Genomic DNA, 17,466 nt, shown 5'->3' with positions numbered 1-17,466 from the left:
AGTGGCTCTGATGACGAGGTTTCGTTGGTCAGGCTGTAAAGATCAAATCTCGAGCAAGCCCGGAGTCAAAACGAAAAAATGTTAGCAAGCGATAATGAAAGTCCTCACACGATTGCAAGAAAAATATTGAATTTTCCTCTGTTGCTTGACTACCGACAGAGAATGCCTGACGCACAAACTGACAAGTTCGCCAGGCGTTTTCCGGGAAATGGTTCGCCTACTAAGCTAAACAAAACTCATGGAAAGTGAAAAAGAAATCAAGAAAACGTGGTCGTTGCATTTTCAAAACCTCTTAACGATATCGGAGACTGTTGGTGAAAACATGTCTTCGAAACTCCGCAGCCATTCCGTATTACATTGGGATTTGCCAACTCCAATTGCCCTTGGAAGGTATCTTCTCGGGAGATGAGATTAGTTTTTTGAATTTACGCCTTTAGATGTTGCGACATTCGTACACGCCGATATCTCAGACTTTGATGACCATGACGACGTGAAGAAACCACATTCCCCTCAACATGAGATCTCGCGAGACTTTTGTTATCGCACGTTCAAGTGCCACGGTTGCTTGTGGCATGTCAAACTTTCCGTTAAAGTTGATTATATATCGCAGCTGCACGGTTTAACTAAAATCAATGACGTTTGTTTGCATACTTTTACGACTATGTAGATAATGCGTGACGCCACTTCTGTAATGCGAAATGTCTCGTTCAGTGATACAGTCACGTAAAATCTCGCGTAAATTGTTGATTAACGATTCATGGACCTTCACAGAATGAGCAAAAAGAGTGCTAATGAGCAGTAACAGCTCCTTGCAAAAGAACGTGGTATAAATCTTAATGTTCCTTATGCCTTCACGTACCTCTCTGATCGTACATGTTTGTTTGTTTGTTTGTTGTTTCACTCTTCAGTGACGGAGGCAAGCACTGCAACTCAGCCGACGACAACAAAGTGTCCACAAGAGACGCTGGATGGATATGACTGGCCTTCGATATCAGCGGGTACTAATACATCACACTCAGGCTGCCCAGGAGTCACCTTGGGTAAGTGTGCTATGTACGAAAACTGGTTTAAACATGGACACTCACACACGGCTGTAAAACTCATATAATAAAGAGAGGCTGAGAAACTGACAGATGAATAGGTAGGTAGGTAGGTAGGTAGGTAGGTAGGTAGGTAGGTAGGTAGGTAGGTAGGTAGGTAGGTAGGTAGGTAGGTAGGTAGGTAGGTAGGTAGGTAGGTAGGTAGATAGGTAGGTAGGTAGATAGGTAGGTAGGTAGGTAGGTAGGTAGGTAGGTAGGTAGGTAGGTAGGTAGGTAGGTAGGTAGGTAGGTAGGTAGGTAGGTAGGTAGGTAGGTAGATAGGTAGGTAGGTAGGTAGGTAGGTAGGTAGGTAGGTAGGTAGGTAGGTAGGTAGGTAGGTAGGTAGATAGGTAGGTAGGTAGGTAGGTAGGTAGGTAGGTAGGTAGGTAGGTAGATAGGTAGGTAGGTAGATAGGTAGGTAGGTAGGTAGGTAGGTAGGTAGGTAGGTAGGTAGGTAGGTAGGTAGGTAGGTAGGTAGGTAGGTAGGTAGGTTGTGGGTCGATGGCTGGATGGATGGATGGATGGATGGGTAGATAGATAGATAGATAATTAGATACATAGATACATAGATACATAGATACATATATGGATGGAATTAGAGAGATAGATAAGAGGTAGGTAGAACAAGAGAGAGAAATAAAGACAGAGATTGGTCGATCGGTCGGTTACTTGGTAGCTTGGATTGTTGGTGAACTAACGGGTGCATTTATTGGTGTCTTCAAATAACACAACAAAATAATCCTTTATGTGAAATAAATAAATAATAGATAGATAGATAGATAGATAATTAGATAGATAGATAGATAGATAGATAGATAGATAGATAGATAGATAGATAGATAGATAGATACATACATACATACATACATACATACATACATACATACATACATACATACATACATACATACATATATACATAGATACATATGGATGGAATTAGAGTGATAGGTAAGAGGTAGGTAGAACAAGAGAGAGATAAATAAAGACAGAGATTGGTCGATCGGTCGGTTACTTGGTAGTTTGGATTGTTGGTGAACTAACGGGTGCATTTATTGGTGTCTTCAAATAACACAACAAGATGGATCAAATAATATTGACAACTAACCAAAAGATGTTTCTGGGAGACGCCTGTCAATACTTCAGATGTCTTATTTTTAAACATTTGATACAGATCTGTACAGCTTGCTATCAGCCATTTGTATAAGCCGATGATATGCGTGCGCACGCCACGTAAGCATTATACTCGGCCGCTGAACAATGACCGTGAAATACTCCAGATGGAAAGCACTTGATTTCACATGTTCGAACAGTTGTCACACAAGGTCAATATTTTCTAACTAGCTCACCTGCCATCTCAAAGCGTCCTTAAAAATGCGAGTAATCGATATTCCAGCAAAACCGGATGTAGAGTCGCGCTGGAGGATCACAGCGTGTTTAAGTGTAATTTTCGAGGCCGATAAGTGCACTCCAACGTCAGGCTCTGAGAGAGGAGGCCTCGAGCCGCCTCGCATCGCGTCCTGTGTTCACACCATGTTGTCGTGAATCAAACGACGTCCGCATCTAGGGAAAAAGACGTTTGACGTTCTGGAAAACACGCAACAGGTGACAGCTACGGCGACTATACTATCAAGTAGAAATTATCGTCTGCTTACTTTCGCTACACTTTTTCGTAGCAGAAACTTGAATTTAATTCAAGTTCTTCCCTTGCAAACTTAAATTATATCGTTAGTTTTTTCTGTACGATCATTTTCCTTTCGAGTAAGCTTAAAATTTCGACTTTGTTATTCTTTCTGTGCATGTAAATATTGATGTGGTTCGTTTCAGATTAACTCATCGGTCTTCTATTTGCCCATTTGCGATGTTTGAGTCCTCCGCTTGTACTAGGTCACGTGACTGCTACTCCGTGACGTTATTCAAATTGCAGATGTCACGTGAATTCATCATGATGTAACAGCTCAAAACAAACTGATTAAGAGTTAGATTACTGTCGAAGCATTGGAGTCGCAGAGTTAAAAAGCAGAGGAAAGAGAGTTTCGGCAATAGTCTCGCGACAATGAAAAGAAAGTTAGGACATATCACGAAGTTGTCTACATTTAATGATTTTTAGCCGAGGTCAACGTGAATTGAAGATTTATTCCTCACAATCAAAACCTCTGTTTTTGCTGATTTTGACTTGTGTTTCTCAAACATGGAAAATATCAACCGTAAATGTTTCTGCATTGCAATTTCCTTTTGTTTTCAAACAGTATGTTGTTCTTATTATCTCATTGAACCGCTGATATAAATGTTGAAAGATTTATTCTTATTCGGTTCTAGTCGATGGCATATTTTCCTTCGGTGATCAGGTGTTCAGGGTTAGAAAATAGTGAACTTTGATTCTCAAGAATAAAAATAATTCCCACGCCGCCCTGGGCCTGTTCTCTCGCCAAGCAATATAAACTCAGACGAACAAAGCTTGTTTTCTTCCCTGGCCTCAATAAGGTAGATTCACTGTGTTCACTGAGCACATGAATGGTTTACACCTGGCAAGATGACAACGGAATTATAGGTGAAAGAGCACAAGTACTTGACAAGCCCTGTCCATTGAATGTATTTCTATACTTAGCAAATCCCGCATCACGACTCGCGGGCGGGGGGGGGGGGGGGTTTCAAGATTCAAAAGTCTGCTCTGGATTAGCTTTATTTTTAACGGTTAAGCCTAATACGTATGAGCAAGTCACATATTGTTGTCATACAGCTAAGGACGGTTAGGTTCGGAGGTGTGGAGCCTGCATATACATAATCAGCTCCTGTACTTTGGGAAAACTACAGGAAACATGCCGAGGTTAAAATTGAGGAGGGTAAGGGAGAATTTAAGTAGAGGGAAAGAAAGCTATTTTCTGACCCTGTTTACCTGTACTATATTTGAATGAACTTGACCCCCAATACACGTCATCCTAAGGTGGCAAGTATCGTACATTCAGTTGTTTGGTGGATCCTACATGAAAAGCCGAGTTATGAAGCCCCAATGATTACACTTGTCCAGGTATACATCGGGTCCCATCAAAGGCGTTATCGTGTGAAAAAATAGAGGCGCGCAAATACAGAGAAAAGAAGGAGATCGCTCGCGTGAGCATACGCGTCATCACTATTTGTGTAAATAGCGCGCATTTTGGTGACGGTAGACTCTTGCGTGATCACGTGTAAAAAGTGCCACTCTCGTTATGGCAATTTTCACGGTCGATTCACCATTGAATCCCGTAATCAGAGTCAATGTTTGAATCGTATTAAGTACGGCGATATACTTACAAAATTGCTAAGTACAGACCAATATATGCAACATGGAAATGCTTCTGACAAGAAAACGTCCTTAATTTCCAGCTTACTCACGTTCATTGTATCATGCATTTTAAAGCAGTGCCAATTCAAAATATGTTTGTGTTCAAAACTGCTTGAGCGATAAGGCGCGACTATAACAATATTCAGAATGAATAAACGAAGTCCCGATTTAACAAAAAGCTATGGTTCCTTAGAGGATTCAAAATTTCTATATACAATGAGATCACACGAAAAGTGACTTCGCGGTTGTTTTTAGCAGCATTAGACTCATTTTGAGTCGGCTCTATATGTGAGGTTCACCCTAGATAAAATGTCATTCGTCGCTGTTTCCACCTTGAAGTGATTTTTGCAGAAATTTCAAAACACCATGATCACAGTAACATCTACGCAAACACTGCAACTAAGGAAGAAATCGACCATCAACTCCCTTTGTAAGATTATTTTCAAACATTGGTGGTACCGGAGTACTTGTGGAAACGCTGGCCTTAAGGTAGCATTCCATGCTTCGCGGATTATGATTGATGTAGCTGTCAGCGCCCCAAGGCCGTCAACAACACTTGTTAACTCTGAGTAACACTTGTAACGCCGTGGCGATCACTCCGCAGTGAGTGTTTGGGGTAACGTTGAACCATGCATCTCGCTAATGACTGCTTGAGGGAAAACAAATTACTCTCCCGCGCGTGAGCGAGAAAAATTAATAGCTGTCACCCGTGTGACCCGTGCAGTAAGAACTTTCCATCATCCGGCTTATCCGGAAGATATTAGATAGATTGGGAGCGTATTAATCTTATTTATGCCTCGTGGACACAGGTAAACGCGGCTTGTTGGCATATGAACCTGTCCTCTAGTGTTTACCATTTGGAGTCGCTTTTAATATCAAACTCATTTTCAACTCGGTAGCAGAATTGATTGATGAAATGTATCCGCGCACATGGGAATGGGAAAAAAATATGAAAATATGAATATGTCCAACTCCCCCTCTAAGTAAAGTCAACATAGGTTATCGTTTATATAGAAATGTCGAGGAAGGACTTGATTTCCACTGAGGCGAAGCTTTCACAAATAATTTGAAAATTACGCCTTCTGGCGATTTTTATCATATGAAATTGTCGTCGAGCTGTCTCGGGATAAACAGCAGAATTACGCACTTTGGAAGATATTTATTGCCTAAGTTGGCGGTAAATCCGAGATTTTACAATATGCCAGCTATGTGGTCGTTTCGTATAGTACACGGGAACCAAAGCCTAAAAATGTGAAAAGTCGTAAGCCATTATTCCTGTGCGTAGGAAAGGCTCAATATTTATTTAATTACGTTGCTGCGAGAGGGTGAATAACCGCGCCTCCGACAGCCACGGCACTGCGAATTTCCGTTGACCTGACAGCGTACGTTGATTTGCCGTTTCTTTTCTGTACATTTCAAGCACTCATCAGCTCGTCAGTCGAAATCAACCTGCGCAGTTAAAAATCGCGTCACGTCCGTCACGAGAAGTCGAGTGAACCGAGACGTCAAGGCGGCGACACTCTCCGCGGATGTTTTGCCCACCGCCATTAAACGTTGTTTACCAGGTTGCCAGGGCAACCTGCGAGCCTTGAATTCAAAAACAGGATACGGTCGGTCGTGAATTGGCTTGAACATGGTAGTTCTCTCTCGGCGGATCGTGAAAAAATGACTGGAGACAATAAGCAGCATTCTGAATGCAACAGTTGATGTCAAGGTCTGTCGCTACTCTAACTAGAACTTCTTTGAACGTTGGACAATGCTCTTCTTTCAAAGTCATGGTTACTAACGCGTACCATAACTACATCAATATTTTCCTAAGCGAATCTTTAAAGCTGCAAATACATTTGTCAAGTCGAATAGATCGATAGGATGCTGATGAAAGTTGAATGGGGCGGGGCGCTGTTTTTAAACATCATTTTCGTAATTCTCTATCAGTTATGACATGAGATATTTCGGGAAGGTACTTTGACATATTCTGAATAAACTGATGTTAAAAACCTTGAGCGTCGCTTTACGGCAAAAACAGAAACGCTAAACGATTGGTGAAGTTCTACAGTCTCCAAGAAACACAATGATGCTAATGAGCGAGCGGCTCCCGCGTTTTGCGAATTCAGGTGCTGTACAGCGTCTGCATTGAGTGGTGCTGTTACCACATGCATAATAATTAGTATATGAAACCATAGTTGTTGTGAGTTGAAAAATGTTCTTTATGATACAGAGAAGAACTATCAGCGACGGTTGCCCCTGAAGCCATACACCTCTGGTTGCCGCAGACTTTCTCTTTCATCGAGTCTAGTACTGTACCGATATACATGTGAAGCACGTCTTAATTGCACACAATGACTCAAGCATCGGGTTACAAACAGAACGATTAAGATTGAAGAAAGTGCGCTAGAGGAGAATTTTCTGTAAAAAGCGTAATGAGTTAAGAAGCGAGTTTGATATTAGATTGACCGAAGTTAACTAGATGTGATCAGCGTCACGTAAGCTTATATTGTGAGTGTACAATCCATCGTTCATTTTGATATTCGTCAGTCAGGTTCTATGATGTTTTGCATCACCGGTATATAGAGAGGTTAAGATTTCATCCGTAGCGAGAACGTAACGTAGAGTGGCTACGCGTTCCGTACGCGTAACGTTCTGCACAGATTCGGATTAAGACTTGACCGGCCCCGTCGCTTTGCTTTCCACGGCAGCAGTATAAACTGGCTAGCCGAGCAAGGTTTACATGTCTGTGTTCACCTAACGATCTACGTAACAACCTATCACTAATGCGACAGTCTACCGAAGTTTTTACATTCAATTCGCTCTGTTTCGATTCTTACATGCCCATAGACTTAGGCTAAAGTGTTGGTGCCGACTCACACAGTTGCATTGTCTAAAGGATTTTGCTCTGATATCAGGTTAATAGAACACAGAGATAAAAACTTGAAAATACTGAAATTTTACTTTGTGTGTAAAGCCACGGAGTATAAAAACAAATGACAATGTTAATTTCAGTCTACACTGAATGTTATCGGCAGCGCAGTGTAACGACGTCTGCTGCGCGTGTGCCGTCGTCTGCGAGTGCACTGCAGGAGGTACTTTTGCCTTTTTGTTACTTAAAATATCTCAAAATCAGACGGCGATCGATAAAACCAAGACCAACAATACAAAACGAAAGGAATGTCAGTTTGGAATATCAAGTCTATGGCGAAGCGAGCGTGAAAATCGCTCTCGGAAAGGTGTACGAGAAAAGTGGCTGTTTCACGTAGAAAACGACTGCCAAACGTCAAGAGAACGTGTGACATCATCAGAACATGATGAGAGCGCGCAGAAAATGATGACATATCCGTTCCCGTATGAAATCTTAACCTCTCTATTGTGGCGCAAATAGAGCGATCTTATTGGTCGAGACGTGAAAATGACTGTGCCTCATTCGCGATACAGCACTGATGGAACACGCGAGCTCTCAACTGAAGAAAAATTCCGTATTTGACATTTCACCTCAGAATTACAATAGCATACAGTCATGATACAATAGCAAAAAATCACACCAGCGACGGTATACCACTCGGTTTTGATCAGTTCGCGACATATATGCACTCGCTATCGCTCGTGCATATATGTCGTGAACTGGTCAAAATCTCGTGGTATACATGTCTCTTAGGTGGTGACTGTGACGTGTAGTTTGATTTTTAAGTGGTATCAAATTTAATGGTCTGAAGCAGGAGGCACGTCGTGTGGGACATGGCAGTATTGCAATATACGTCAGTTGCGTCAACGTGCGAAAAGCCGATAAGTTTTAGAATCAGCTTCTGTAGTCTAACCGTTTAGGCTGTCAGGTGGTTGATTAAAGAAAGAGAGATTTTTAGGTTTCTGATAGTTTTAATAAATAACTTATCTCAAAAACTTAAAATGATATTGATGGCTATGTTTAAAACCATGTTTACCTTCAATGCGTCCGTACACATTAAGTACTTATAAAATCCGCGAAGGATTATATGTAAAAAATATGGCGAGGTGATGATTGAAATATAGCATAAGAATCGTTTACATTGGCAAAGATTTGTATTCATTGGGCATTTCTTTGAAATAAGGCACGAGAGAAAGGGCACGTCTTACCATCAAACTGACGACCGTCCATTTTTGTAAGCGTGATCATCTAGCCCGAATGGGCTCCATTTTGACGGACGCCGACTTTAATTGAAAGAAATCCCGAGTTGTGAAAAAAGAAAGCAATTGCATTACGAAATATGTATATGATACTAGATGAAGACTTTTCTGTCTTTAGCTTTGCCGCCTCTGATCTTTGCCCTACAGATGTCGCAAAGTCGGTATGCCACAGTGCGTGCTTGTGAAAAGATTCGTCTGAGACCGAAAGGACGACAGGTGTGAGAAAGGTTACGATAGTCAAGAAGTCTCTCTTCTTACTCTTACATCCCTAATTGCAAAATGGCAAATCACGCGGGAGTCCACTCTGAGAAGTACTTTCCGTGTCTGGAATTATTTTATGCCATTTAATGAGCCACATCGTGTAAAATGGAAAACAGGGGTAAAAGACACGGTGAAACATAAAGGAACTGCACACACGTGTTGAATGTGAACCACCGTACACGTAATCCAGCAAGCTGGGCTGTTCAGTCATAGATTCTTTCACAGTGAACGGTTATTCAAATTACTCCATCAACAAGTCTGCGGTCTTGTACTCCCCAAAACAAGTATGTTACTTTATGCACAAAACAACATTTAATAGCCTAATTTACTCATAATTTTAGAAGTTTCACTACTCTGGTCCGTGAAGTGTACTGTCAACGATTGTTTACCGGACCAAGTGTTGAAGTACTCACTACATAATGTCGCTCTCTCCCACGAAAACACTTTTTTGTACTAAAAACTATGTAAATTCTTAGATTGCGCCATCCGCTACTATTGCAATACTCGATCCTGGGCACTATACGCCGTAAAACAGTTTTTACGACTTTGCGTGTCATGGCGCCCGGTCGTGTTTCAAAGAATGAAACACGCATGACAGGCCCATGGTATCATGATGTTAAACTGCTTTGCGTGTCTGTTAAATTTTTATCCATTCTCCGTTAATAAAAGTAACTCGATGCTTAACAATGATATATCTTTGGGAGCAAATTCTGCCAGATAAAACAGGCATGAGTGGCATCGTTGCCAAACTATGCGTCAGACTACAATGCCAATCATCCCTTTGCTTGATATCCTATAGATACGCAAATTCTGGCATACGTCATCTAATGCATTAGTGCGAGTTGCAAGAATTTTCTCAAGTGTCATCGTTTTCAAAATGTAAGATTTTGTCATTGGACACCAAACAGACAAATTTCATGACGTATGGAAGGAGATCTCTTCGATGCAGTTTTTTTGGGGGGAGGGGTTTGAAAACAGCAGCTCTATCGTTAAAAAATTAACATAAATGTCACGTTGAAATTACTCTGAAAGACACAAATATCACTATTAGTAAAACAAACTCATAAAAATTTTATTATTTATTTATTTATTTCACATTTAATGGTAACCCATTTACGGGCTCCAATCGAGTTAGAATTACCCTATTAAGCTGTAATCTACTATGATGGCCTAAACAAATACACAAAATTAAAATCCAATAAAACGGTATCAAAGCAAACAGAATGTAAAAATAACAAAACATAAAAGAATCAAGGAAACCAAGAAATTCAATTTATCTACTTTATCCCTAATAAATCATTTAAGCCGAGCTTTAAAATGTCAAGATTATGGCGACACTGAACACCGTCTATGGCGAACTCCAAGAACTTGAAGCATTCGCAGAAAATGTTCTCTGCCCTGCAGTTTCTGTACGGAATAATTGTAATCCAGAAGAGTGGCTCTACACGTGGAGTATTGTCTCAAAAATTGGATAACTGTTGTGGTGGCATGCCGACGCGCAATCTGTATGTAATATAGATTATATCATACCAGTACATTGATGGCGCAAATACTGCGATCTGATTGGTCGAGACGTGAAAATACCCGTGCTATATTCGCAATATAGCACGGTTGGAACAGGCAAGAGCTATCAATCAGAGGAAAATCCCCTTTTTGATGTTCCAAGCCAGAATTTCAATTGAATATTATGATGTAAGGCCATTTAAAGAAAATTCTTTGTTTGCCGTCCTTGGGTTGAAATCTACCAGCCAGCCAGGTAAAAAACAAACACAGACAAAAAACATAAGTGTATTGACATAAGCTCAATTGTATTTGGTTTCTTTTGGAAAAAAATATTTTTATTTGTGATAGTGTTAACATTGTGTTTTTTTCTTAATTTTCTCTGAAAACCTACCTGCACGCGGACGGCAAGCAAAGAATTTTATTTAAAGCGCCTAATAGCAAGAAACCACCTCAGCAACAGATATACCACTTCATTTTGTCAAGTTCACTCCATATACGCACTCGCTATCGCTTGACGGAGCAGATATGTCGCGAACTGACCGTAGTCAAAACTTCATGGTATACCACCGTTGGGTGTGGTTTATCGTTTAAGAATATCATATCATATCACATCATATGATATTATGTTATATTGTATTATACAAGAGAGTGAGACGGACAGACAGACAGAAACAGAGACAGAGAGAGCATGGCATGTTTACAATAACGAGTTGCGTTGTTGTAGGGATTTACAACGTTGCCTAGAAGGTACGACTATTGAGAGCATGGTGCATTCTTTACGTTTGCAAGTCATCGTTTCATCACCTAGCCATCAATCCACGACTCCCCGTTGAAAAATATGAAAACATCGGATTCCTCTGTGGAATGAATTCGCAGAATAATTTACGGCCGCATTATGAGAGGGTGTAAGCCAGACAGTGTCTTTCGGAGTTAGTAACTTTTGTCATTTATTAATAATTTGGAAGGTCGCTCATATTCACCCGCATTTTGAAACACGCCGACAAACTACATGTAGTCGAAAAATACTCATTCGGCACGATCGCCCTCAGAGGAGCCCCATTAAGTAAGACTAGTTCTAAGACGTTTTGTGCTGTGTAAGGGGCTATGGGCTACTCTGGTGAACTGTATACTTTTGCGTATAAAGCGATAAAGTCGTGCTTCGGGCCTGACACGCACGATATCACACTTCGACATATCCTTCGAATTCATAGGGCTGATTTTAACCCTTACTCGCCCATTTCCCCTGTGTAAGAGGTCCAGCTCCCATAGAAAAATAATGTAAGTGGGTCAAACCATAGTGGTAAACAGGGGTAAACAGCGCCTAGGGACAGTTTTTGTGGATACTTCCCTTTCCCGATACTGATCAGCTGTTTGTGCGGACTTCCTGTGAAGCTGGTGGAGGGAAGGAAGGTCTGATCACCTTGTGAAAATTTAAATCTTCCCAGTAGAGTCAATACAGGATACGGTGGCCATTTTGAATTTCAAATATCGACAATCATTGAAGTAGATTGTTTCTCCTACCCGAAACTTTCATGCGGTGATGCCTGATTTTAATTCTCGATTATGAAAGAGAATGGTTTAACGCTTTCCCAAGGAACTTCCAGCGGTGAAGTCTCAAACAGACGTTAAAAAATTCACTTTGTTCATGTAAACTTGCTAGTACGTGTTTTCTCACACTTCAAAGAGCCCAATCAGTTGTATTTTGACATGTTTTCCCTTTTCTCTCCGTAAAATAGTTTCTTGTTCTTCAAAAAGCATCGCGAATGTCAAGTCTGCAACATCTTAGAGTACCTTGTATCGGCCTGCCTTGATTGACAAAAGAATTTCTGTAAACAGTCAACTTTCGAATATACACTGTGCAGCGTTTTTTGTGAGGCAATGTACACTGTGCAGCGTGTTGGTGAGGCCAATATACAGCGTGTTGGTGAGGACAATATACACTGTACAGCGTTTTTGTGAGGCCAATATAAACTATGCAGCAAGTTGGTGAGGCCAATATACACTGTGCGGTGTGTTGATGAGGCCAATATACACACTGTGCAGCGTGTTGGTGAGGCCAATATCTTGTATTTCAACATACTGAGCTGACAAAGAAAGGGTTTCTATGTGAACTAAGTAGAGAACCAAATATTTTATCACAAGTTTTCGCTTTCGTCTCATTAAAAAGCGCCCTCAGGGCATGAGCCGATCCCTTCCACAGGGCAGTGTAAAACAGAATATACGCACATTCGACCAGAAACGTTTTTCCTTTAACACGTCTTCAGATAGGTAGGGCGGTCGGGAACATTTTTTAATTTTTCGTATTTAATGGTGTGCAACCCATAAAATTACGAAAGATTGATAAAAATCATGCGTTATACTTATATACTAGAATGAAGAAATAAAGTGAAGGGTCGAGGGTTTTCAATTAGAGTATGTCGGATTACCGGACGCACACACGCTTTTTGTTTTGCCTTGCATTTTGCCCTCAGCACATGCACGTTGTACAACATATGTCAGGTGCGTGCGGATAGGAGCTCTCAGGAATGTTATGCTGATTGTATCGCCCACTGAAGAAAGTCGCCATCATTCATTTCCTTTCTAAAGCGTGAGGCACCTCAAATAGAAGTTCTTAGAGCAAAATTTAATGTTCGCGGGATAATTGACGATTGTTTGGATAAGCAACTCCGTAGGGGACACACGAACAAACTAAGGAGAGTGGGGGCTTCTAAATGCATTACCTTGAAACCATCTTTTACAACCAATTTCTGCGTCCATATAATATTGACGTCACGCGAGGCATTGTAGGTACGAAATATATAGCGTGTGGTTTGGACATTTAATAGCGTATTACGAGTTCGAACAGTGTAACACCATTAACCGCATTTGACGACCAGAGACCATAAACTTTCTTCCTATTTCCGTCCAGTCTCTCTCTCTCTCTCTCTCTCTCTCTCTCTCTCTCTCTCTCTCTCTCTCTCTCTCTCTCTCTCTCTCTCTCTCTCTCTCTCTCTCTCTCAAGCGTAAACGTCGTGCATTATAGGTTCCGACACATACAAAGTGGCTCTGATTTGCGGAGGAGTTTGATTTACCTCAGTTACTGTTGCTTTGGAAAAAAAAAAAACATGTTTTATAACTGTTTAACCCTGGGTTGTTATTCTCATAGGACGCTATTATTCTGTTTTTCAGTGCAGGACACCAGGTGTGTTATTCAAATATAGCTCAATTAGCCGTGTAATTTTACACTCGTTTTGAAAGCATTCACTTGTCTGTATGTGATGTCGGGTTTCAAAATATTTTCCCTGGTTGACAGTATCGCCTGATCTCAATGTTACCTTTCCCGTTACAGGAACTGTGTACAGATTCTGCCGGAGCGACGCGACGTGGGAGGTCGCAGATTACACAAGATGCGTTTCACCTACCTTGGCAAGCTTGAATACACAGGTAGGCCATGCAGTACTTATCAGGGATGACAGGGAAGAGAATGTTGGTGGGATTTTGTCCTATACCATAACGCTAATCACGCTAAAGTTACCTTTCAAAACGGAGTGACCCTGACATATGCGCAGGATATGTCAGAGCGAAGATAAGCATTTTTTTCATATTGTTTATTTTGCCTTGCAAGAATTAGATGCGTTGCGTTGAATGGAGCAGAGTAGACGGGCGTAAGCATACTTTTTCGATTTTCCTTTCTCGTGAACTTCCCCTTGCTTTCATTTTCTAGTCAAGTGCGAATATTCTCTCCTGATGCCTATGTTCCCAAGTTTTGCACGCGTTCATAACGTCGGGCACGTGCACGTGGAGACGTATGCCAAATTTTTAACAAATCTCCTTTGATACGTTCAGCGTATGAGATTGAGGTTTTGATACGTTCAGCGTATGAGATTGAGGTTTGATACGCGTGAAATGGCTTCAGTTGCTAGGTTATTCTCATACAGTTCTTATAATTACTTTGCAAATGTAATTCATATGCAAAAAGCAAGCATTGTCATGTGAATTACTACTACTGTTATGTAGATTTTAACTATTGTTATGGTAATTTGAACCACGGGCCCGCCAACTTCAACCATTGTTAATGGCCGACCAATAATAATGTCGGCTGTGAAACACGAAGACATTTCTCTTATTTTGCAGACTGGCAATCTAGACGGCAGTCCATCGGGCTACCTTCATCTAGCAGAAGATTTACAGAATGCTTCCAAACCCGCCAAACTGGTCGTTTCCGGCGACTTGCTAACAGCCGTGACGATCATGTATGCACTAGTTGAAGACAGTTTCCTGGTCACGTGCAACGCTACGTCAGCAGTCGTCATGAATTTTACGGAGGTGGGTTTTAGCGCGCACGGAGTCACTTTATTTTTTGCACGTATCCCATTATATCATTGAACCTATCGCGATTGTGCCAAAATACTGTATTTGCATAATATTAATTTGCATGTCTCCGTTACTTCACTATATACTCACTTTCTCACAATTGTAACGGAATCGTGTTTAGACCTGTTTACAGTGGGTCTCAATTGGGTGCCACAACTCTGTGTGTGATACAGTTTTAGCTGCAGCAAACATCTTCAAACATTCAGCTGTAATTGTTCCTTAAAAAACTGCTACGTCGTCGATAAAGTGCAACTACCTGTTGAGCTGTTGGTCCTGATCGAGTTGCCCCCGTGCTGGTTTACTGTCATCGATCAATGAGTTGGTGATTTTCAAAGTTTGAAGCGTGTGCAAACACCCAAGCTAAGTGTTTATATTTTACATACAATGTGTCTGTCGCACATACAGAGTTGTGGCACCGACATGAAACCCACTGTAATACCAAATGAAGAAAAATTCCATTCATAATTCACTTATTATTTTGTTTTTGTTTCTGTTTTCAGGCTGTCCTTATTTCCGCCCGACAATTATTAGATAACAGTTACAGCAGTCTATGGACTGAGACACATCAGGTAACTACTGTCAGAATTACCGCGAAATTTGCGAGAAAGCTGAACAACCAGAAGAAATAAATACGATTTATTGTTCGCGGGCTTTGTTTCCAAGCAACATGATTAAGTCTCCGTAGTATCACGCATTAGAAATTAATTTCAGCCCATAAAAGACTAGTATACGACTGCGACTGTGCTAAATAACTTTGAAGAACCTATTCAAAATTTAGCAAGAATATTCAAGATACCATAAAAGAACCCTATTCACAATGAATTAATAAAGCTATTAATCTAATAGTTTTTATTTTATCACACCTTACAGAATGGAAACAGATTAAAATAAAAAAACGTCCATCTATCGCCGCCTATATGCAAAGAACTGGCACTGACCACGCGCACAGAAATGGTCGTCTGCGTGCACCGTTTCCCCGCGGGCGCGGGAAAAATCTTTCAGAAACTAATGCGGTGAATATCAGGGTAATCTATCGGATGTTTGCTACCTGCAACGCTGCCGGCATGCTGGATTTTATGTGCGCACTCGGGTTAGCATTATCCGGGGTCCTGATCGCTCTTGTTATTATTGATTCGATCCCCGCAGCTACACTTTACACTGCAAAAGGAAAATTGGAGATCCCGTTGCCTCTCGGCCAGGAAGATCATTTATCCTGCCCAGACCCTTTGGCGAGCCAATCCAATTTAATTGATTGCTTTTCATTTTCCTTCCATTTTTGTCTCAGGTTTCTGATGTTGATGCAATTTTCACTTTCTTGGAAAAACTGGACTCGTTTTATGGAGACGTACTTTCTTGTTTTTCACTTGTAAATATCACAGAATACAGCCTTGTCACCGAAAATTTAGGTAAGTTAGCAATTGCTGATCCCCAATGTGGGCATTTACACGATTACATCGATTAGAAAGCTGTCCTCAGAAGCAATTCGTTAGGACTGCGTTACGCCATCTTTTATATCGCTTCCGACGCAGATGGAAAGAGGGCTCCCCTCCCCCGGGGATTATCAATCCAACCGTTGGCATGACAACAGCGAAAGCGGACATGCCGGAGACTTCCAGACGCGTTCCCGCTACTCACAGGGGAAGTCACATCGACGAAACCTTTCGCTATTTCAAAGCTTGCGAAACGCCCCTTTTCTCTTCTTATTTGACCTCACGAGTTAGTAGAAGCGATCTACTTTAACTCCCCCTGCCCTAACAAAAAATAACTAACTACAGGGAAAAAATGTTACTGCGACTGCGTGATTTGGTTGTACCGACCTCGCACTTGAAATGAGTATTTGTGGTCGGTATATCTTCAACATTTTATAAACGCATTAAACTCTGGATCGGGTGAGTGCCCTCTCTGTGATCTTCGAGGAGAATGTAGACGACCAAGCTTCTCCTTGCTCGCAAAAGTGAATGGCCTACAGTTCGTTGAGGTAATGGATCCGTCGTTTGTCATCGTTTATACTCTTTGTGTGCTCGCATCAGGCGCGTGAGTTCGCAATAGAGGCAAAATTGCCCGTCGGTGGCAAATACAAAAGCGCGGAAATTAAAGCTTTGTTTTGAGGTTAGGACGTGATCGGAAATTGAGATTTTGATGAGTCGCCTCTTCATCAAGTGGCAGCTGACCTCCTTGATTGCTGTAATAGCTTCTGACTGCCAAGCAAACGTCAGATGAGGTGAACACGCCAACTCGGAAATGAAATCAACGATGAATGACTGCCCTGGCCGAGAGACGGTTACTGACAAGACCCCCCTTCCCCATTTTTTACGGGTTGCATAACATGACGCAATGCTTTGATACGCATATAAAAAATTATGGTGACTTTCTCACAGTTATCTCAGACAGGGAAATGATTTGTAAAGCGGGGAACGAGGTTCAACTGAAAGAAGCAGAATATTGCCGCTTTTCGCGCTTTTTTCCGAACAACAAACAATCGCAATGTTAGATTTCCTTTCGACGAGATCAAGATAATCAAGGTCCCTTGGTGGTACACCAAACAAATCAAACCCGGCGTCTTCGTATAAAGCGATTGCCGTCTTTTTTGAGAACAAAAAAGAGATAGCTAGGATACTCGGAAGACCGTCTCGTGAAATATTCAGGAATAGCTGGCGGCATGTCGAACGTCGCCTCCCGCTGTTTGCCACGTCGTTTTAGATTCAGCGCTGTTTAGCCGCAATCATGACACAATTCTCAAACACAGAGCCGCCGTCAAACGCCCATTACAGCCTTTTAGCTCGGATTAAACAT

General features: G+C 41.4%; 1 protein-coding gene across 3 annotated transcripts in view; it reads left to right on the top strand.

The window, feature by feature from the left end:
• Positions 1 to 17,466, top strand: part of LOC139129476 (adhesion G protein-coupled receptor L2-like) — a 133,110-nt gene that overhangs the window by 92,451 nt on the left and 23,193 nt on the right. For all 3 annotated transcript variants that reach the window (XM_070695114.1, XM_070695113.1, XM_070695115.1), the window contains 5 exons: positions 909 to 1,040; positions 13,649 to 13,743; positions 14,434 to 14,625; positions 15,174 to 15,242; positions 15,959 to 16,079. In XM_070695114.1, coding sequence (XP_070551215.1) covers positions 909 to 1,040; positions 13,649 to 13,743; positions 14,434 to 14,625; positions 15,174 to 15,242; positions 15,959 to 16,079 — 609 coding nt within the window. The remainder of the gene's footprint in view (positions 1 to 908; positions 1,041 to 13,648; positions 13,744 to 14,433; positions 14,626 to 15,173; positions 15,243 to 15,958; positions 16,080 to 17,466) is intronic.

The sequence above is a fragment of the Ptychodera flava genome, chromosome 3 (genome assembly GCF_041260155.1).
Source record: "Ptychodera flava strain L36383 chromosome 3, AS_Pfla_20210202, whole genome shotgun sequence".
Classification (NCBI taxonomy): Eukaryota; Metazoa; Hemichordata; class Enteropneusta; family Ptychoderidae; genus Ptychodera; species Ptychodera flava.
The sequence above is the reverse complement of the archived record's forward strand: the minus strand, read 5'-3'. Positions and strand labels throughout refer to the sequence as shown.